This window comes from Lagopus leucura, unplaced genomic scaffold, assembly GCF_019238085.1.
Source record: "Lagopus leucura isolate 7727_CA_CO unplaced genomic scaffold, USGS_WTPT01 Super-Scaffold_73, whole genome shotgun sequence".
In the NCBI taxonomy this organism is placed as follows: Eukaryota; Metazoa; Chordata; class Aves; order Galliformes; family Phasianidae; genus Lagopus; species Lagopus leucura.
The window spans coordinates 610,014-631,561 of record NW_024962252.1 but is presented as its reverse complement, the minus strand read 5'-3'; the positions used below and the strand labels follow the sequence as shown (position 1 = coordinate 631,561).

Below are 21,548 nucleotides of genomic sequence, written 5' to 3'. Positions count from 1 at the left end.
GAGGTATCCCTACTGAAGGTCATTTAATTTTAGCTTGCCTGTCCCTGCACGGCTTACAGAACCAACCTGCGTTATTTAGGGCTCACAATAACCCTTCGCTTCCTCCCTGCAACCCTGAAGTTCTGTGAGAAATGGGAGATTATTTTTAGAGGAGGTTTATTATGTGTTAACTTCCTGGGAGGAAAGAGAGTGGGAGTTTCTATGCTTTTACAAATGTAAACTTTTTGGAAGAGACATTATACAGAGGATTTTGAGAAGCATAGGGCCATTGCCCAAGCCCACTGCTGGATTTCCTCATCGTATTGAGTCCAATAGCAAAAACAGACACCTAGAAAAAAAAATTCATCTTCAAGGAGAAAATAATACAGGAATGTAAAACTATTAATTGTTAGAGAAAGTTGAAGTAGGACCTAAGCTTATCCATTTATATTTATCTACAAAGGACTGTTTAGCATCACAAATTGCTATGAGCACAGTGATATTGATGGAGCATCTGATTCACGCCCCAAAAATAAGAGTGAAGTGCCTGGAAAAAATAAGTGGCAGGTCTCTTGTAATGGCAGCCACAGCTATACTATTATCTGTTTTACTTTAAATTGTGTGGCTGTGGACAGCAAAGTATGTCTAATAGCCATTTGCTAGATTTATAGCCTGGTATGTGATGTGTTTGCCATTAATCTTTTAGAAGGATGATGGCTGAGGCAGCTGAAGCATTCATGCTAGTCTACGAATCAGTTCTGCTGAAGGGAAAAAGGAAAACTGGACAGCTTCCTTCTAGTAGCATGGAGATGTGGGAAGTAAATGAGCACAAATGCTTTGAAACAAACCTAAAAACCACAAAAATTGAGGAAAATGATGGCTGTGTTTCCAGAAAAGAAACATATGTTAGCGCTCTGTTGTAAATCAAATTATATGACCGCTGCCTAATCTTGCACTGAACTTCTTGTGGTAGTGGAGCTGAGGCTGAATGTATGCAGGGCTGCACCTCGAGGCCTCCTATCCCCAACCAGGACCTGCCAGTCACGTCTGGTCAGAGCAGCTTGCTGGATGTTTAGCTTCCTTGAGGAACCAACTGGGAGATGGATGGGCTTGAGCTGTTTTTGCACAGACTTGTTTGAATCTTAAAATGCATTTTCATCTGCCTGCACAGAACGAAAGATTTTAATAAGAACCATTGAGATATGTGATGTTGGATTAAAAGGAAATGTAGTATATTATGTTAGCGTTTTTACTGTGAAATATATTTTTAACGAGACCCAAGCAATTACGGGAATGGGCAGATTGTAGATGTTATCTTGTGTGTAGGGAAGGGATGGGTTATTCAAGTGTGACCATTCAAGTGTACATCGTCTTTGAGAGATGCAGCTCTCTAATCCCCTTTGTCACTTCTTTATTTTAGTGACTGCATCACTTACCTTCATAAGATGCTTTTAATCGAACGTTTGAGTAGAATTTGAATAAAACCTAATAGATCTGAGATTCCTCCTCCACTCCCTTAAAACATGATGGGAAATTTATTAGTCTTAATGTACATATCCCAGAGCTAATTGTTTTATCTTGTAAATCAGTTTCTCCTCATCTTTCTTGCAGCTTTTACTTTTAGATTTAGAGAATAAATATATTCTCGATTGGAAAGCCTTTGTTGTTTTGTAGCAGAAAAAGGGGGGCAGCTTTATGAACCTAAAAGGATTTTTAGTTCTTTCTAAATTATTTACAAATGCTGTAAAAATGTTAAAGGACAGCGGATTTTAAATTATGCATTAAATTAGCATCTTACTGATGGAAGACTCTCAAAGAAAGTTGAGGTTTTTAAATTGCTATGAGCCAGATTCAGCCACATTTAATAGCTCAATTGATGTTGATGAACTTATGGCAGCAATAAATTTGGACCTATAAGCTTATTTTTCTTTTTGCTGGGAAAGGTAAGCATGCTGTTCCTACAGTACTGACTGTCCTTTTGTTTGAGAGACAACTGAGTGTACTTTGATCCTTTTTTTAGAAAAAGAATTCTCTGTTCTTCCTTAAAGAAGGCTTCCTGAGACCTGGATCAGATTATGGAAACCAAAGTGAGCACGCAGAAGTGCTTGTTAGAAAGTGAAATTTATGTGCAAACTAAATGTGCCCTTGATGATAGCCTTATTGATCAAGCCAAGTTAATAAATCAGTAATATCGTGCAGCACTGTTCAGCAGTCACAGGCTTATCTGGGTTTTCTTTTTTTGTTTTGTTTTGTTTTTTCTTAATGTGCCTGCTGTGTAGGCAGAGAACATGCACTTTCCTGCCAAGGAGTGTGTACTACAGTTGAAGCACTGAATTCACAGGGCTTGAATGTAAAATGTCAGCGTCCAATGCAGCAAAAGGGGACTTGTATAGAAGTATCTTAATGAAGGGATTGGAGCCCAAAGTGACATCGCTTTTGTTTTTTTTTTTTTAATATTCCTCTTTTTATTCCTAATGCTTTAGGCCCCGATCCAGAAAGAAACTGAGAGTCCTGTTTAGATAACAGAATGAAATGCATGGGAAATTTGGGACAAAAACACCACAAGGAGCGTGACTTCTGACCCTATCAATGGCCAGCATTTGCATGCAAGATAAATGTTTAGTTTTCAAGCGATCTGCCATTAGGTCATTCTCAAGTAGCTTTGCTAGCACACAAGGGTTACATCCTTTGTACGCCCTTGGGATTCTGGTCTGACAAGCACTTATTCCATTATTACCCATGTTTCCTTTTGCCCTCTGACAAAAAACACTTATGATGAACTGGATTTATCTGCCTCTGCCATAGGATCCCTGCAGGACCTTGCGTTGCGTAGTGCATGTTCTCTGTAGTACGTGCTGCTGAATTGTTCCTGATGTCACGCATTTTTTTTTCCGTTGTGAGATGCTTTTACGTTTGTAGTTTCGCACTGATTTGGGGTTGATCTGCATGCCGACCGTGTTAGCAGAGGAGGTTCAGCTCAGGCTAAAGTGGGGCTTCTGTGCTCGAACCCAGTGTCGTGCGCTGATGTCCTTGGTGTCCTGGAGCAGCAAGTGTCGCAGCCGGGACCTCGGTTCCATACCTCAGCTCCGGTCTCTGATGTTCTCGCTGAGAAACGAAGGCAGCTGGGTGAGTACCTGACCTTCTGCTGGTGAGATTTGCCAAGACAGAATGCCAACTGCCATTTATGAAGCACTTTTTCTTTAAATTCATTCCCGGCACCTAACTGGTGGGAGAGCGATGGTTGTCCTGGGCACTGCAGCCACCAAAAAGATAGCATTATGGTCAGTTCACAGCTTTCTTCTATCCCATTTTTTCCCTCCTTTTCGATAATCTTATCCATCCTCTTGCCTCCCCAAACCCACATGCAAGAGGATTACCAAGACAGCAGCAGCAGACCCATACCTGGCGTGGAGTTATCTTTCATTGCATTGTTAGAGCTTTGGAATTTGGCCATCAGCCCTATTTAGGAAGGTAACCATAGCATAACATGAATGAAATGGCAAAAATGCTTAGTCCAGGAATTATGTGGTTGATGTGTGGGGGAGGGGAGGGTGAAGATGCTGGATGTGCCAGTACGTCTTGCCTCAGCAGCTCGCAAACTGCAGTGAGAAGCCCCGCTACTCAGAGCTGGGATCAGAGTTCTGCCTGTGTGAGACGTGGACCTGACTGCACTTGGATGTTTCTTCAAGCACTTGTCATTAATCTCAAGGTTGAGGTTGTGTTTAAATCCTCTGAAGAAGGGAATCGATGTAGCCAGCACCCTGCTGCTAAGCGATGTGTCTTGCCTGGAGGCTGCTCCGTAGCTCGCACTGCCCATTTGGTCTTCGCTGGATGCTGGTTAGGATGGCAATACTGAATGATGCTTCCAGCTCGAAAGGAAGCTAAGATTTCTTTTGTCTTCTCTGCAGGGTAACAACATTTTTTCTATGAGTTAACTTTATTATCCTCCTTCTCACCGCTCCCACATTAGCTTTCAAAAGAGAAAAACAAAGCTGTGTCATGGTAGAATTGCCTGGTAATGGGAACTGTAAGGTAGATGAGTTCTCCTCTCCACCCATGAGCAGGTTCTTGAATAAGGTTTTACTGCAGGACACCTCGTTCAGTTTCTCTTGCTTACCGGTCTGTCCATTTCCCTTAGGTTTTCTATCTATTACAGTACATCCCTCTCTTAACACAACAGTTTTCTTTCTGTCGCCCAGCCCCGTGACTTGTACTGGGTGGATATTGCTGCATCTTTAAAAACCGCACGTATATCCTTAACAGCTACTTTGGCCATGGGCTGAACTCAAAACTATGCCTGTGATCCTTCCCAGTGCAGTATAGGAATATACCCCAGTCAGAGATCTACCCCACTGTGGTTTAACTTGTACATGTGTGCCTCATGCACATAGAGAGTACCTGTTTCATACGGAGTTTAGTAATACAAACTACTAAATGAGACCATAAACACTGTGGTGCAGAAGCCACTGAGCTTTTTAGAGCACCAGACACGTTCAGGTTTAAAACCCAACCAGGTCACCAGTCATTACTTGTTAGAGTGAGGCATAGCTAACAACTTTAAAAGGAATTCCCTCATTAAATTGAAGTTGCTTTTGTCCATGACAGGCTATAAAACCTGAATCTGTGGGAGGGAGCGTTTGCTACTACGCATGTGTGTGTGTGTTAGTCTTTTTATTTTCAGTGGGGAGAGAAAATAGAGTGGGTTGCATATTGGATACATTATCTTAGTATTAAGCTGCCATTCCCAATCTCTTTTGGATAATTGGAACAGAGAATCGCTACTTCTTATCCATCACTTTAAATGAAGGCCTTAGTAAAATAATTTTGGTTGCTGGGAACCATAAATAAGATCCCTCTATCCAGATTAGTTCTTTTTTGCTCATGAAACTGCTTGAATAGGTCTTAGCACTCTGAGCTGTAACAGGATATATGTCAGGAGTTTTACAAGCCTTTGGGGAAATTGCTCAGATGTGTTTATAAAGACCTCCCAGGAAGTGTTTTGTGTCGTTGAGACTGGGGAGGACTTAATCAGCCTTTTGGTTGTTGTTGGGTTGATTTTTAATTCAGCTGATTCACTCTGCAACGCGGGTAGGAGCGCGGTAGGTTTTACGTTTCCATTGATGTAAAGGTCTCAGTAAAAGTTTAGGTCTTACTTCATCAAAGGAGACAGCTTCTGTAAGGATTTGGGCTCAATGGCAGATGTAGCTGTGGCTATGCGTACTGACCAACTAATGTTAACCGTGTAAACTGATGCAGAATAGACTGGATCACAAATTCCCAATCTTCAGCACCAGCTGATTGCTGTGAACTTGTGAACTTTTTTGTGGATGTTGTGTAAAGCCCTATGAATCTGAACGCTTTTAATGTTTTAATTTAATAAGGTTCAGTGGACCAGATGTATACCAATTACTGTTGCCTATGGGCCATAGTTTATGACTGTTAGAGCTAAAAAAAAATTTCAGCAACCTGGCAACTTGTCTTTGTTAGTCTCAAGTTACTCTGAAATTGTTCCACCTTGCTCCGTTTTGCCTGCACATCTGTACTGCAGTTAATATCCTTGAAACTGGGAGACTGCTACTGCCAAGGTGGCTTTTTTGTTGTTGTTTGTTATGCATAAAGCTTGATATACGGAATTCCAGTTTTGTTTCAGAGAGTCCAGCTAATCCTAGCTTCATATTGTTCTTGTATGTCTTCGAAAGATGTAACATTGCCTCTGTAATATACCAGTCAAGTTTAAGCCAGAGGTGAGCAGAAGGATGAGTTCTGCACTGTTGCAAACACCCCATGAGGAGAGCAGGGCTTTGCACCACATGCTTCCTTCCTTTGAAACTCACCAACAAGTCTGTGGAGCCATTGCATGCAGTGAATCTGCCTAGCAGATAACAGAGTGCATATGGTGTGCTGGGGCTCCCCAAGCTTTGGGAAATGCAGATCTCTGGATTGCACCTCTCTGGGCTAATTCAACTCAGCCCTGAAGGCTTCTTCATCTCTAGATGACAGTAATCACATTGTCCTTGCCAAATGTCACGGAAGAATATCCTGTCTGGGACTCTCCTAATGTCCCTTCATACCAAGCTCAACTTCATGGGGATCATGGCAGTAATTCATCAGCTCTGTTGGATGGGAACAGAAGATGTGTGGTGAAAGACTTATTATCCATCATAAAACTTTTCAATTATTGCCTGAGTTGCAGTCATTTACCTTCTGTGCCGTAATCTCTCAAATGGAAGATGTAGAACATGGCTGGAACAACAGATCATAAGTGTTGCTGTATTTACTGGGTTTGGCTCTAAGCTACTCATCAGCTTTTGTATTTATGTTGACTGCAGAAGTCTGAATTGGCTGATTTGTGGAGAATAATAAATACTCAGATGAAATCCTTCTGATGAGGGTTTCAGTACACTTGGAAAATTTGTGCACCAATTCAGCGTTCTGTACTGTTCGTCATTTTTAAACGTGGGATGTTTTACTCCGTGCAGAACAGCATCACAACGATTTTAATGCAGGATGTCCTTTTCAGTAGAGAAGAGTCTTTTGAATTATTTTGAAATGCTACTGTAATGCTTAGTGGTTGATTAGTAACTTAAAGGGGCTGACCTCAGGTAAATTAATTATGTTCTCAAGTGGATAGGAAAAATCTGCTTTCATAAGAGCATGGAATTTTTATTTACATTTGCTCAGCCAATTGGTTGCATTTGGCTGTATGTGTGTCCCCTTCATTAGTCACCTTGTTGTACAACGTTAATGGCAGATCTCAAGGAGAACTCTTGTCTGGGATGTCAGCAGAGAGGATCTTACTTAGGGAGAGCTGTGTGGTGACAAAAAAAGTTGCCTTAAAGTGGGGTGAGATAAAGGAATGAGGTCAAAATGTGAATTTTAGAAAACAAAGCAAGAAAATTGTGCTTTTTAAAGTCACCTGTACCAAGAGAGCCTACAGGAAAGCAGGAGAGGGGCTTTTTATAAGGACAGGTAGTGACAGGATGAGGGGAAATGGGTAGATTAGAGTGGATATTAGGGAGAAATTCTTTACTGTGAGGGTGGTGAGACACTGAACATCTTGCCCAGAGAGGCTGTGGATGCCCCTCCATGGAAGCATTCCAGGCTAGGCTGGATGGGGCTGTGAGCAACCTGGGCTGGAGGGAGGTGTCCCTGCCTACAGCAGGGGTTGGAACTACCTGAGCTTGAAGGTCCCTTCCAACACAAACTGTTCTATGGTTTTATGATAGAATTGGAAGAACAGAGCACGACCACAAGAAATTCTACTTCTAATTGCTGTTTTAGTTGAATGTCAAGTGGAAAAGTGTTGAAAAACTTTAAACATAAGCTAGCTCAGTTCTTCAAAACTCTGCTGTAGAAATGTGTCATTGTTACTGCTGCAGTTCAAAGTGGCAGGCATGAGGTGAAATACAGGCTTTCACTGAAAATTTGTGTTTGTTCTTAATGGTCATTTCAAACAAAGGAGTGAAAGAAATCCTCAAATTTGGATTCAGGGTACTTTACTCGTGACAAAGAGTACAGATGGAATATGTTAGGGCTGCGCAGAAATGCTGATAATTCATTTAGTAATCTTTGTAGTCCGCCTTGAAGTTCAGGCTACGAAATAGTGCTGCCATTGACTAGCCAGGCTTCGCCAGACCTTTCAGAAACCTTCTTGTCTATTCATGTAAATAGACATTTGGCAGTATTTTAAAATGTATGCCCAGTAGATTTTGTAATGCATTTCTTTTTTTTTTTTTTTTTTCATGTGTTTCTTGTTTAATTCAAACAAGCATCTGACATGAAAGCTAAAGATAAAAGTGTAACATAGTACAATTAGTTTCTGTGAAGTCTGCAGATCACTAATGGAACACATCTCTTCCCCCAGCACGACTGGCATAATACAGGCCATTTTTTGGTCATTTGTGTTGTACATTAAAAGCATCAAATAGAGTGCTGTCATGTGTCTGAGCGCATGGACATAAAGTTCCTCTGTTTGATGATGTTGGAAATTGTTTCTCTTTCCAAATATGCAAATTAGTAATTGCTGCAATTGGATCAGAGAGATGGAGCACTTGTAAAGTAACCTTTTATGTATTAAGAAAAATAATGAAGAAATTAGATCAGAGACCAGATATGTACGTATATGAAAGAAAGAAATGTGGTAAGCTGTGCTTCTATTTCTACCTCTGTTATTCTCTAAACTGTGCTTTGTTAATGTGCGTTGTGATTTCTTACCAACTGATGCCTAGCTCTTTCTGAGCCACTACAAACCAGTTCAGGAGTACAGTTTAAAAACTATGTGCTGTGTTTGTGGTTGTAAGTCCAAGGGGCCTCTAAAAAGCAGGATTTGTAAGCATGTTTAGTGAAAATATCCATAAACGATTCTGGATTATTTAAGGTCTTATTTGATACTGACAGTGTTCTAAAGCAGTATGAGTTTGTAACAGAAGTTACACAAGATTCTGCACACCTTACAATACCAAGAATGTATGACAGACCCACTTATAAGGCCCAGTTCCTGTAACAAAGAAGCGCAACACATAAATACTGCATGTGGAATCTGGCATACATGGGGCATGGTTGGAGTTCTGAATTCCCCTGCCCTTCATTGGTTCATAAAAATGTCCATTTCTCAATATTTCACTTACTGTTTCAAAGCTTTTCTTTAGACAAATAACAGTGGTTTGGCAGAGAATGGAGGTGGTGTTTTTTCTTTTTTTCTTTGTTCTATTGCAGAGCGCTTTAGCCCCCGTTAAACAGTTCAGCTGCATCCAAAGCGATGCTGCCAACTGTACTGGTAAAGCATGAAGAGCACCAACAGTATTATTTCCTCCTCTGTCAAAGACTTTGTACTATGCAAAAACTAAAGGTATTCAGATTGAGCTTTTTCTAGGGACAATTTATAAACAGAAAGCATTTCAAATTGAGATTTATTTCTTCCCCTCCTGCCCTTTCTTTGCCACTGAATACAACACCATGAATCTTAAAGCTCTTGCTTATCCACGTTCTCTGTTTTTGCCTTTGCTGATTGTCATTTTTACTTCAACTGCAGAAGTTCTAGGCTTGAAAAGTTAAGAATAGAATAGAAAAAGGCTGAGGGCAGAAGGAAACATGAATCTAAAACCTGGATATCATCATCATTGGCACCAGTGGAGTAGGAAAAAAAAAATGGAGATGTTAAAAAAGAAAAAGGTGGAAAATGGATGCATCTTACAAAAGAAAAGAAAGAAAAAGTATTCATTTGGGCACAATAATAAAATTCTCATTTCAGGATTCCTTAGGAAAAAAGATATTAAGAACCACGTTTCCCACGACCGTCTGCATTTAACAAAATACAGCATTTCTATGGGGATATATTTCCATCATGGCCTTTGGCAGCAAAGACAGCAGCATAGCAAAGCCTCTGTCTGCCGTCAAGATCAGCATCCAGGCCTCCTGACTGCCATCGCCCAGGGAGAGCAAATCTCAGGTGGCAACAGGAATGAGTGATAAAAGGTGATGGAGGCACCTGGATGAAGGAGGGAGAGTTGGAGCAGGGGCAGAAGGGAGGAGCTGGGATTTAAAGGAGCGAAGAATGACAGATGAACTTGGGAAAGGCGTTGTAGTATTTTGCAGAGGGCAGAAATGGGTCCGTTAATGAATTTTTTTCATGGAGTGATTGAGGTACTGATGACGGGGAGAAAAAGTCAGTGGTGTTGACAGAGATTTCATTGGTATAGCATGACCCAGGGTGTTTATGGAGCCTCTATACCTCCGTCTCAGAGCTAAATTACTTCCCAGATGTAAGGCAAACAAGCGATCACTCAGACTGGTCTCCTATTCTTTATGGCTTATGGCCTCAATACTCATTCAGGAATAGGCAGCTGGTTCCGCTTTCTTGGTTTAGAAGTTCCGACACCAGTAAAAACAAACAAAAAAACTTTTAATCTTTTGGCAATGAAATACACTGCCAAGTTAAATAAATGAGACCTGTTAGAGCCCCCTCGTTTTCTACAGACTTTTTCTCAGCAAAGGCATGATTGTTTGAGAAGAACTCCTGAAACCACAGGAGTTCTGTCTGAGCATTTCAATCCACGTGATCGTTTCTTTATCTACAAATCTCTTTCAGATCACATCTCCCTTGATGATTAGTCAGCCCCAGTCCTTCCCCTACTTTACAGTTATTTTAACATCTCTGAAGAACTGCCAGCACAGCCACTTTAGCAGCCAATGGCTGTTATGCTGTTTTTTTGGTTTTTTTTTTATTGACATTCAATTTTAGGGGTTGACAGACAGTAAATACTAAGACTTCTCTTTACTGTTCTACAGTAATTTGTCCTACAGTTGTAAACAAGTCGCTCTTTTCCTGCCTTCTGCTAAGCAAAACTCACCATTTTTGAAAGAGACTGAGCAAACAGAAGATTGTCCCATTTAGTGTTAGCTATGGCTGTCTGAATGGATATTAGCATAAATCTTTTTTATTTATTTTCAAGGCCAAAGAAACCCTTACTTCTGAAAATGGTAGTTTTTGTATCTTTTTTTTTTAATGGTGGCTCAGTTGAATTTCCAGAAATAATTTTGACAAATACATTCTTTTATCCATATAGACATGCCATGTAAGCCTAGAGTAAAATGATATTTATAGACTTAAAAATATCCTCTTGGACTGTAACAAACAAACAAGCTAGTAGATATTCAGAATGGTAATTATTCCAAATATTCTTTTATTTATTTTTATTTATTTATTTACCATTTTTATTCTCTATTTTCTTTCTCTCTTTGGTAGACACCTTGCATTTCCAAGACTGAAAATCAGCCTCAAGGACTTGCAACTAGCGTTAGGTGGGGACAGACACCCATCAATCAGTCTACACCTTGGGACACTGATGAGCCACCATCTAAACAGATGAGGGAGAATGAAAACCCAGGTATGTTTGTAATCTTATTTGTAATTCTACAAGGGAAAATCATTCAAAGCAAATTCAATGCACTATCTCCATTTACCTCTGTAAATTAGACTTCATTGTGAGCCCTTTCTGTATTCTTCAGCAGGGTTTTTCTCTCATTGTAAAGACCCCTCAAGTTTCTTCTATGCTGAGACTAATATAAACGTATTAAGATGCCTGCAAGTTCATTAAAGTGTTTTTTTTCCCCCTCCTTCTCTGCCTTCACTGGAGGAAAAGGCACTCTGTAATACTTTAAGACCTCTTTTATGTCCAGAACTACCTGAAATGATTTCCAGCTTCCAGACATATATCATACATTGTGCTACTTTGCCAGACGCCTAATTACAATCTCTTTGTAGTGGCTGGAGCACCATTATTATACACACAGAGTGTTTGTCAGGGAGCCACGAAAGCACGGTGGGGAAAGAGGTTAATTTTCTTGGAAGCATGTGCTTAAGCTGCATAAAGCACAAAACACATAAAACCGTAAACACGCTGCATGTCACCTGATGAGTATTTTAACAATTGCACTCACATCACTGTAGCAATTTTATGCACTTACTGGGTTGGAATAGCTCCAGGTATTGAGCCACTTTAGATTCTGTGAAGGATAAGAGCGTGGCTCGGTGGTGACTTGTGCAAACGCGGTGGTACAGCGGGAGGCCCGGGGTGGTTTTGTACCTGTCCCCCGGTGCCAGCCCACCGCCATTGCCCACCTTCCTTCGTGCCACAGGTGCAGCTCCCTGGGTCACCACGGTGGCAGCCGGCAGCCAGCCCGCCCTCATCACACACTCCTACGGGATGACGCAGCCGCCCACCTTCAGCCCGGCCGCGAACGTCCAGGCCCCCGTCATCGGCGTCACGCCTTCCCTCCCTCCACACGTCACTCCCCAGCTTCCACTGATGCCGGCCCACTACCAGCTCCAGCCGCAACCCTCCCAGCCCCTCAGCAACATGGTGGTCAACCTCCAGAGCCAGCCCTTGTACACCAACAGCCAGCCCCTCAGCATGTCATCCATGAGCGGCGTGGGGCCGGTAGCCCACCCGAGCCCCGGGGTGGTGGGAAACGGCCACCTGGCCTGCCCCATGCTGCCGCCGCCGCCTCCAGCTCTGCCCTCCGCCGCTTTGCCCAGCAACGCACCCGCCACCAACGGGCAGGTGGCCGCCCCAATGCCCCCCAACGCGGCGGCGGGGCCGGACAACACGAATGGGGTGCAGATGCTGCGGACAATCGGCGTGGGGAAGTACGAGTTCACGGACCCCTGGCACCCCAAAGGTAAGGTGGGCCAAGTCGGCCCTGCGGGGCGCGAGGGCATGGAGGGAGGCGGGCTCAGGATAGCAGCCGCATAGACCTCCCCGCTGCTCTCCTCAGGTCTGCTGGCCCAGCTCTGGCGTCTGTCCCATGGCTTTTCTTTAATGCATAGCTTTGATGAATTAATGACGACGAAAAGCGGTGCTTTAGAAAGGCGAGGACGAACTGCGGGTGTCTTTTGTAGGCAAAAGCAGCTTTCAAGGTCCATCACATAAGCTGGTGCTCCCAGTCTCGAGGCACATTAGGCAGCCGTCGTCCCTCTCCGTTAAAAGTGCCTGTGTTTACGTCAGACCGCTGTCCTCTTGGCCTCAATTGTGTGTCAGACACATCGCTGGGCTTCTTCAGCCGTTGCCTTCTTCCTCCCTCCAATAAGAGCCCAAACCAAGTGCAGGCAAACCTATTGACTGACACTGAGCAACCCAAAGCGTACAGCGTAAGGGTAAAACTCATCATTACCAGCTTCATCGGGCTCAAATGCTACAAAAAAAAACGTGAATTGTCATGAGCATTCTTGAAAGGTTGACCTTTTCAGATAAGTGCTTTCTAAATGAGGCACGTTGTTGGGTCACGGTGGAGTGTTATTTCCGAGTGTCTTACCCTAGACACTTTAAAAATTACTCTCTGTGCACTCAGTTTCTAATTTCGTTTGTGGAGTTTGCCCTGCCCGCACCCCCTTCCCCCCCCCCCAAAAAAAATCATGACTGTGTCACATGTGACAGTAAAGTAAAATGTAGCTTACGAAAATACAAATGCAGGCCTATCACCAAAATCAATTAAATTGATTTCCAAAAAGCCACCCCAAAGGCTTCATTAAGTCTGTGATATTTTATGTATACATTTGTATTCAGACCCAATCCGTGGGTAAATTATTTACTTGCCACAAGCTATTAAGTTCTGTTGTGTAGCTCTGTATTAAAGACAAGGAATCTCTATTAAAAATGATTACTCCAATAACTCTTCCTGCTCATTACTTAAATTATACTTTGGTATGTGCAAACCCATACCGAATGTCTCTTGAAAAGGAGCTAAGGTTAAAAGCTCAGAGTACTTTTCTCAAGTGAAATATTTGGACCGCTTGTGAGGTTGTAAGGTTGTAAGTTTGAGCCCCAAACACCTGCAAGGTGATGATCTTCTGAATTTTTCTTCTCTTTAAGATCTAGATGGGCTTTAAGTGGTGCAAGTGCAGGCAGGTAATCAAAAAATCACTAACAGCTGCTTTTTAAGAGTTTTGCTAATTCTTTCCCTCTAAAAGAAATCAAAATCCACAAAAGCAATTTGTCAGCTTAGGTTTATAAGTTTCAGACCTTTGATTTTGTAGAAGGAGAAAGGGCAGAGATTTATACTCCAACCCCAGTAGAATGAGCTGCTGGATGTCTCTTTTCTCCGTGGAAGCTATTTGTCTTCTGAAGGCATCATCTCCGCTTTTCTTAGCCACCTATCCCAATTTACTGCACTAGGTACTCGGATACATGATCAAATTAGCACAATTTAAAGGATTACTTGGTGTCATCGGAGACGTGCAAATATACAATACAGGGACAAACACATAAGCTTAAACCACTTTCACTGTGGTAATTTGATCACGTATCTAGAGCCCTAGTGACGCTAACCTAGTGAGACAAATGAGCGTGTCAGTGACTGCACACTTGAGGTGAGGAACAGTCTTAAACGTCTCGCATACTTTGGGCCAGTAGCATTAGCTGCTATTTACGCTTCCTACATCAATTAACCTTCAGCGTATCTCTGGCTAGCAGGTGAAGTAAACTTCAGTTCAGAGTCTGAGTAAAAAGGTTGTAAAATATTGAATCAGTCTTTTAATATTTGATTTGCAAAGTCTTAATCAGCATTCTTGCTTAAAGTGCTGTAAACCGTAGTGTGGTCTGATTGTCCAAATACTTGGGAAATGGAGCTTTGCTTTGACAGTGTGAGAGGCAGCAGTCAGCCAACGAGGTGTTCATTAAGGTGAGGAAGAGTTGTAAGAATATGTTGGGCACATCAGACCTAGCCCTGGTCTTATGTTTGGAAACTTCTGCGCCTAGGAGAAGCTCATAAGAATATTGAAGCAAGCAATATTTCTAAGCCATGACAAGTGCTGACTTATTAGCCATGCTTTAGCTTATAAATTGCAGGCTAGACAGCTGTTTTCCCAGGGATTTATGACCATCATCTTTTGAGTTATTCCTGGTAGAAGTTAAAAAACAAACATAAAGTAATGAGCACATATAAATAAACGTCTCATAAACAGGACTTAGTTTAAAAAGTAAAAGTCATCTCCTCCTAAGTCGTGAAAGGGCTTGATTCCAAACCTATAATTATTCTTGCCAAAGCTAATGTCAGAGAAGATACAAGTTAGACTTAGTTTCTTCTTGAATGGTCTTAGGATATGGAGATAATCAGGAAAGGGAAGACACCTAGGTGTCTAACTACAGCTTGAAACCCTGCTAGGATCAGATTTTTAGTATAAACTCTATGGATTTAAAGGTGACTCAATTTTCTTTTGTTGTTGTTGTTGTTTAAATTTCTGCCTTAGGGATTTCAGTCGCTAAAGCTCCACTGATTTCACAGCCTTACATGATAGACAGCTTTCTCTCCAGGAAGAAATGGATACTATAAGAAATGGATACTATAAGTGCTGAGCTGTTCAAATATACAAGTTCAAACTAATTCTCTGCTAGTTTCATTTAAATATTCTCTGTCTTTCTTGGGGAGTCTTGGCCACTGATGTAATATGAGCCACTGCTAATGGCCCTGAGGTCTTTCTCATTATCCTGAGATACTCTGTATTATTTTTTAACTTGACAGTCCAGTTTTGAATAATTACCCAACTATCCCTTAAGTGAAAGAGCAGCACTTTCTGGTTCATATGATAGGATTCCTTGTATTTTTAGACTTTGTCTGGGAACTGATATAAAATTTTGTGTATTATTTCCCAGCATGGTATTTGTTGGGGCCATATTATGCTGTATTCAATCAGAATGAAGTTTCTTATTTGGTTGCTTCCAAATAAAAGTAAATTAATAAGTTGCCAAAAGTTAAAGGCATGGCCAGTATGGTGTCTTATTTGCAATAGGTCAAGAGATCTCACTCACATGACTGAGAGTCATTTCTGTGACTCTGCAAATAGGGTATTTTGATACCAATAACCATGATACAGGACAGATTTGCCATTCTCTTCACTGTGTCAGAGCTAATTCTCACCTAGTTCCATTGAAAGTACTTGCAAGAAAATATTTGCACGGATTAGAGCATCTTCTTCATCTGGATGGGTGATATTCTACAATGAGATTCTTTATTGCCTCTATAATATGTTGAATATGAATGTTTAGCTACACAGTCCATTTATTTAGTGGATTTATATAACAGACACATTATTGGAGATATAAATAATGTTTCAGAGTAATTATTGCTTTTAACAGCGTGTAGAGCTGCCTCATGAAATGCATGGGATCTCTTACTATACGCATTTAAGAGTGATTTTGAGATGTCTCAGCCTTGGATTGTAATTGCCTCTTTGAAGATACTCCTTTGTGAAGATACTTAGTGAAGATCCACTGTAGTTAACATAGCCAAAATTTTATGTGCTTTCTTTAGAAAACAGAGTTGTAAAGAATATTCAAACATAATATTTTTTCAAACATAAGTTCAGTAACTTAAGGCTGCATGATGTGCCAGCACTAGTTGTCACTTGCACAAGATACCTGCAGGGCAAAGTGAGAAAAGCTCTGTCCATTCAGCTTCCAATACAAGGTACCCCATGTCATGGTGAAGTAACAAAGAGCAGCATCTATCTGCCTGCCAGTCCAGTTGAGTCAACATGGGGGAAAATTAATGTGTGATAAAGGGCTAGAAGAGATTGGTTCTTCTGCAGAAACGAGTAGCTGAGATTTAGTCCTTGACTTTTTCATGAGGCAGTATGATTCTTTATTTCCAAGACTTGTAGTAAATCCAAACCTCACCCCCTAGTGGATAGCCCAGCTGTATGTAAGATATAAATGGTCTAGCTTGAACTCTAAGATCTATTATATGTTCAAAAAGATACTTTCTTCATAAATTCAGTATACCTTGAAGCATGAGAGAAAACAAAAAAAAAAAAAAAAAAAGGAGAACAGGTTTTTATTGCAGTACATTCTCCTGCAGTGTAAAATTAGCCATGGGCATTGAGAGTTTTAATTTGTGGGTAACACTGATATTTGTTTCCATAATATTTTTTCTTCTATAATTTTTTTTATTTTCAGTCCTTAACTGGTGGGAAACAAAATCAGATTCTAATTAGCGTTCATACTGTAATGACTGTAGAAACATAACGGTATCAAAAATAAAACTGGAATGTTAATTCTTGTAACACTAATTTCTTAACACTTCCTTTTCAAGCATCACTAAATATCATGAACTAAATGATAACAAAACTACAAACGAATACTGTTGCATCATGACTTATTGATTGCACTTTTCACACTTGACTTTATTGCTTTGGAATTCTCATTAGTCCTCAGACAATATTTGCTTTCCTTAACAGTGGATAGTAACAATGCAGACGACAACATTTTGTCAATAACCATCAACTATTTTTTCACAAAAGGTTGAATTTTCAAAAAGAACTTCAGCTTGTCCAGCAGTTCTGTGGGTGTGCATAGCAGAGTAGCATTTGGAATTCTAATAACATTAATTAGAGAATGCGTTGTGATAAATACTTTAGAAAGTCTGGTTTCAGTTCTTGGCTTTGCAGTAGAACACACAGTCTGTGTAACCTTAGGAAAATCTGCCCTACTTTTTGTATCCATATATATAGATAGATAAATAGGTAGCTTAGATACAGTTAAATACATAAAACTACGTGACCTACTCCAAAATTAATGTCTCCTGTTTTGTTATGTTGGCCCACAACATCAGAGGCAGATATTGGTCTAACTCTCTCCTCAAAGTCACCCAGAGCAGGGTGCCCAGCACCACGACCAGACAGCTTTTGGAGATCAACAACAAGGAGACCCCACAGCCTCTCTAAGCAACCTGTACCAGTGAGTGCTCTGTGACCTACACAGCACGGAAGACTTTCCTAGCATTCAGGGGAACATCTTGTGTCTTCTATGCACCCTCCCTTCAGGTATTTACTTGCATTGTTTAGGTCACCCATGAGCCATCTCCTCTCTAGGCTTCTCTCTCTTAGCATTTCATAGAATCATAGAACAGCATAGGTTTGAAGAAACCCTTAAGATCATCAGGATGCAATTCCCCTGCCGTGGGTACAGTTGCCATGCATCAGCTCAGGCTGCCCAGGGCCCCATCCAGCCTGCCCTTGAACACTTCCAGGGATGGGGCATCCACATCTCTGGGCAGCAGTGCCAGCACCTCACCACCCTCTAAGTAAAAAATTTCTTCATAACATCTAACCTAAATCTCCCCTCTTTTACTTTAAAGCCATTCCCCCTTGTCACTATCTGTCCATGTAAAAAGTCAGTCTCCCTCCCATTTATAAGTTCCCCTCGAGTACTGGAGTGCTACAATGAGGTGTCCCCAAAGCCTTCTCTTCTCCAGACTAAACTAAGGAGAGATGTTTCAGGCCCTGTGATCATTTTCATGGCCCTTCATAAGACACTCTCTGGTAGTCCATATCTCTCTTGTACTGGGGAGATCTGAACTGGGCACAGTACTGGTGGTCTCACCAGTGCTGAGCAGGAAGGAAGGATCAATTTTTTTTACCCACTGGCCTTGAATACTTGACCTAATGCAGCCCAGGATATAGTTAGCCTTCTTTGTGACAAGGGCATATTGCTGGCTCATGTTTTAGTGTTCATCTGCAATAAAACTAGACAAACTACTTGAACAGGGTCTCTAAATTCAGTGGTTTTTTTCAAGATTAATTACAATTTCCCAACATCAGAAAAAGAATTGCAAAGTTGGTGAGGGTATCTAAACCATCAGCTGAGTGAGGCTGAAATGCATTCCACCTTTTTGTGTTTCAGATGGAGTATTTTCAGTAAGTTTCGCCCTGTCTTTTAATGCCACTGCTGGTCAGGTCATTACAGACAGCGATTTAGTGCACTGAAGAACCAAAGAGGATTTGTAATAGTCCTAGAACATTACCTTGCTAAATGCACAGCATAAAGGTCACTGAATTCTCTTTTGATTGACAGTTCTCAGTATGTGAGTGACATGAGACTTCCATGTTTCAGCTGGAGCAGGAGCCTCTCATCACTGCCAATTTGATATAAGGCTTATTATTATTTAAAAAAAAAAAGTATAGGGTTGCTGAAATGCATTTAAACTGTCTGAAAGGGCTCTTAACATTCATCTGTTGCATTATGCTTATTTTGATACTTTTTTTTTTTTAATAAACACTAAATTTGCAACTTCTGTTCATCTGTTCTTGAAAGAAGAGAGCTATTGTGGTTTTATTTTTTTAAGTAATTCTGTGTCGTCAGTTGCAGAAACCTTTAGGTAATTAGACAATAATACATTTGAAGACATCTTGAAACTTTGCATACAGTTTCTTTGCACCAGAATTCTAATACATGGTTTGCTTAAAATGTGCTTTCTTAACAAATGCAGTTTTGTCCCTGACAGTGACCACTAAATGCATTCCAGGTAGGTCTGAGAGGAAGCATAGCTGAGTTCTGTTTCTCAGAATTTTCATGTTTCAGAATTACTGTTTCTCTCCCTTGCACAACATTATACTCACAAAGTGCATTTTCTCAAGGACCAGTAGGTGTCAAAATCTAGGCTTTTTTTTAGGCACCATTTTAGTGCAGAATACATGAGCAGAAATTTTTTATGAGTATTAACCGAACAGTTAATGAACCAAAATAATCCGTGATATAATTAAAGTGATCCCCTTCTCTCATTCCCCATCCATCCATCCATCCATCCATCCATCCATCCATCCATCCACTCAAATCCTGTTCCAAAAGCACTTGCTGAGAGCTGGAACTGCATTTGGATGTTCTGAAAGTTACTCGCTGTACAACCTTCCAAAACACTTGTGGAGTTTCTGTTCTCTCTTGGTAACCTCTTATGTTCATTTTCTGATTTCTCTGGCCTCATCTTCCCTTGATCCTCTATGATGTTCAACTCCTGACACATTTTTGGATGCAACTCTCATCTCTTCTTTCAGGCTCACATCCCCTTTTCCTTTCATGTTGTCCTCATATACCTGGAGCCACATCAGAGCCACATTTCCTGAATATTCACTTTTCTCCACAAGTCTGGCCTTTCTTCAAGCTTCCCGTTAAGATTTCCTCCTTCTCACAGGGGATATTTCTACTTCTTTTGCTGTCATTAATTAAACAATGGAAGTTACAACTTCCAACTTCCACAACTACAATGGTAGGTTGGTTACAATGGTTGGTTAACCAATGGTTGGTTACAACTACCACAGAAAATCAGCAGAGGTGATGGGTTCTATGCTCCATTCAAACAGAAGAAGCTGGGTCCACCAGGAGCCAGACTGTGCATTTGTGTGTACGCTTATGTGTTCTTCATATGGGCTATGCTGTGGGCTCCACAGCTCTCAAGACAAGTGAATTTATTAAATTGCAGATAGATTTTGGTTTCCCTACAAGAAAAGCATTTTCTTCGTAATTGGCTGTCCTCAGCAGAGCAGCAGCTGAACTGTGGATGAAGGATCATTTCTGTCTTGTTGCATTCTAAATAAAAATCATCCTGTCTCATGTTAGGTTAAGAAAAAGTCTGAGTACATTTGCAAACTGCAAACACTTCCAAATAGCAACCTTTCTTACCCTTCTGTGGCTTGAGATTGCAGATGAGAAGCTCTGCTATCCCAGGCTGCCCAGAGCCACATCCAGCCTGGACTTGAATGCCTCCAGAGATGGGGCATCCACAAATATATGTATATATATATAAATATATATATATGTATACCTATTTATTCACACAGTTAAGTCTGATGCATTTGGCTAGACAAGGTGCAGGATGCATAGTTAAGTTATTCTTTTCAAAAGGAGCTCAAATGGAAATTGGAGGGTTTGCCTAGCACAGATCTGCTTGGTGACACTGCAACATCAAAAAAGGAGAATGTAGGATTAAAGAAAACATTAAGCTTTTTTTGTGATTCCTCTGATGTTTCAGAGGAAAACAAAATATGGTTTTGTCCATCAGCCTGCTCTCTGAAGTATTTGGGTGATGACAGGGAAGATGGTGTGAAAGCACAAGATCAGCTAGAATAGAAGTCTGAAGTGAATCATGGGCTGACGCTCCTGTTGAGTTTGGCTGATTTGTAGCAAATCCAAATCCAATATCAAGCCCAGGTTCTCTGCATGACCTTTTGCTCATGAGTAAAGAGCTGAATGTTTCTCTTCATTCCCAAGCTGAGGGTGCTCTTTAAAACAAGGAGTATTTGGAACAAAACACCACCATCCTGTGGAAAACAGAAGGAGGAGCAGTACCACTAGCCTCCTCTTGTCTGTAACCTAGGAAATAGGAAATTCTACTATTTTCCTTTTCCTGCATGCTGTGCAGACTTTGTTACAGATGGGAATTTTCTAGATGGCTGAATTTTCTGGGGTTTAGATGTTTTTCTGCTAGATATACTCCTATCATGGCCAAACTGCTTTATGCTGTTTTACGAGCAGTGCACTTCTTCGAAGGTTTTTTTATACTTCTGTAGAAGTTAGAGCTCTGAGTTGGAAACAACATTGAGCATTCGCATAGAAAAGCACATTGCAGGAGCATTTCAGAGCTTGAGCTGAGTGGAGAGCAGGCACCTCCAGCATGAATCACTTTAGTGATTGTAGTTTTGGACACATACAGGTATTTATCCATCGGCATATAGCACTGAAGATAAGCAATACCAAGAATATTCTTTCATTTGCATAAAGCTAGCTCATATTCCTTCAGCTCCAGAATAATACAGTTCTACAAGTATTCTGCTTGCTAGAATGTTAAAGCAAATTTGACATCCTGTCCAAGGATCAGCTATTCAAGGACAGACAAATCTACTCGTAACGAGAAATGGCGTACATTGCAAGAACAATCTGATAATGCCTTACACCAGCAAGATTTTCTTCTCTGAGAACTTAAATCAGTTCCACAGCCCTTCCCTGGAAGTGCCACTAACACCTTTGGATAAGCCATCGCTATTTCACTTTTTTTTTTTCCTGTCAAAACTGCCGCATAGGCAAATTGTGAAGTGAGTCTAGGTGTTATCTGTCAGAGGTGCTTTAATTTACTTGCAATGTGATAAAGTTTTGCTGAGAACACCACTTGGCTTTAAGCGTGAACTTAATCAAGAATTTTACCAAAGCCAAGAAGTCATTTTAGCATATATTTTTGCCCAGATTCTTGGACGATGCAGTGATAGATTCGATATTTCAGTAAGATTGGGTATTTTCTAAGACTGA

The 21,548-nt window shown here is 40.9% G+C and overlaps 1 protein-coding gene across 8 annotated transcripts in view; it reads left to right on the top strand.

Moving 5' to 3' along the window:
• Positions 1 to 21,548, top strand: part of KLHL29 (kelch like family member 29) — a 402,070-nt gene that overhangs the window by 251,285 nt on the left and 129,237 nt on the right. For 6 of the 8 annotated variants that reach the window (XM_042882351.1, XM_042882324.1, XM_042882360.1 and 3 more), the window contains 3 exons: positions 2,992 to 3,105; positions 10,724 to 10,865; positions 11,617 to 12,159. In XM_042882351.1, coding sequence (XP_042738285.1) covers positions 2,992 to 3,105; positions 10,724 to 10,865; positions 11,617 to 12,159 — 799 coding nt within the window. The remainder of the gene's footprint in view (positions 1 to 2,991; positions 3,106 to 10,723; positions 10,866 to 11,616; positions 12,160 to 21,548) is intronic. The other 2 variants (XM_042882334.1, XM_042882368.1) reach the window with 1 other exon arrangement.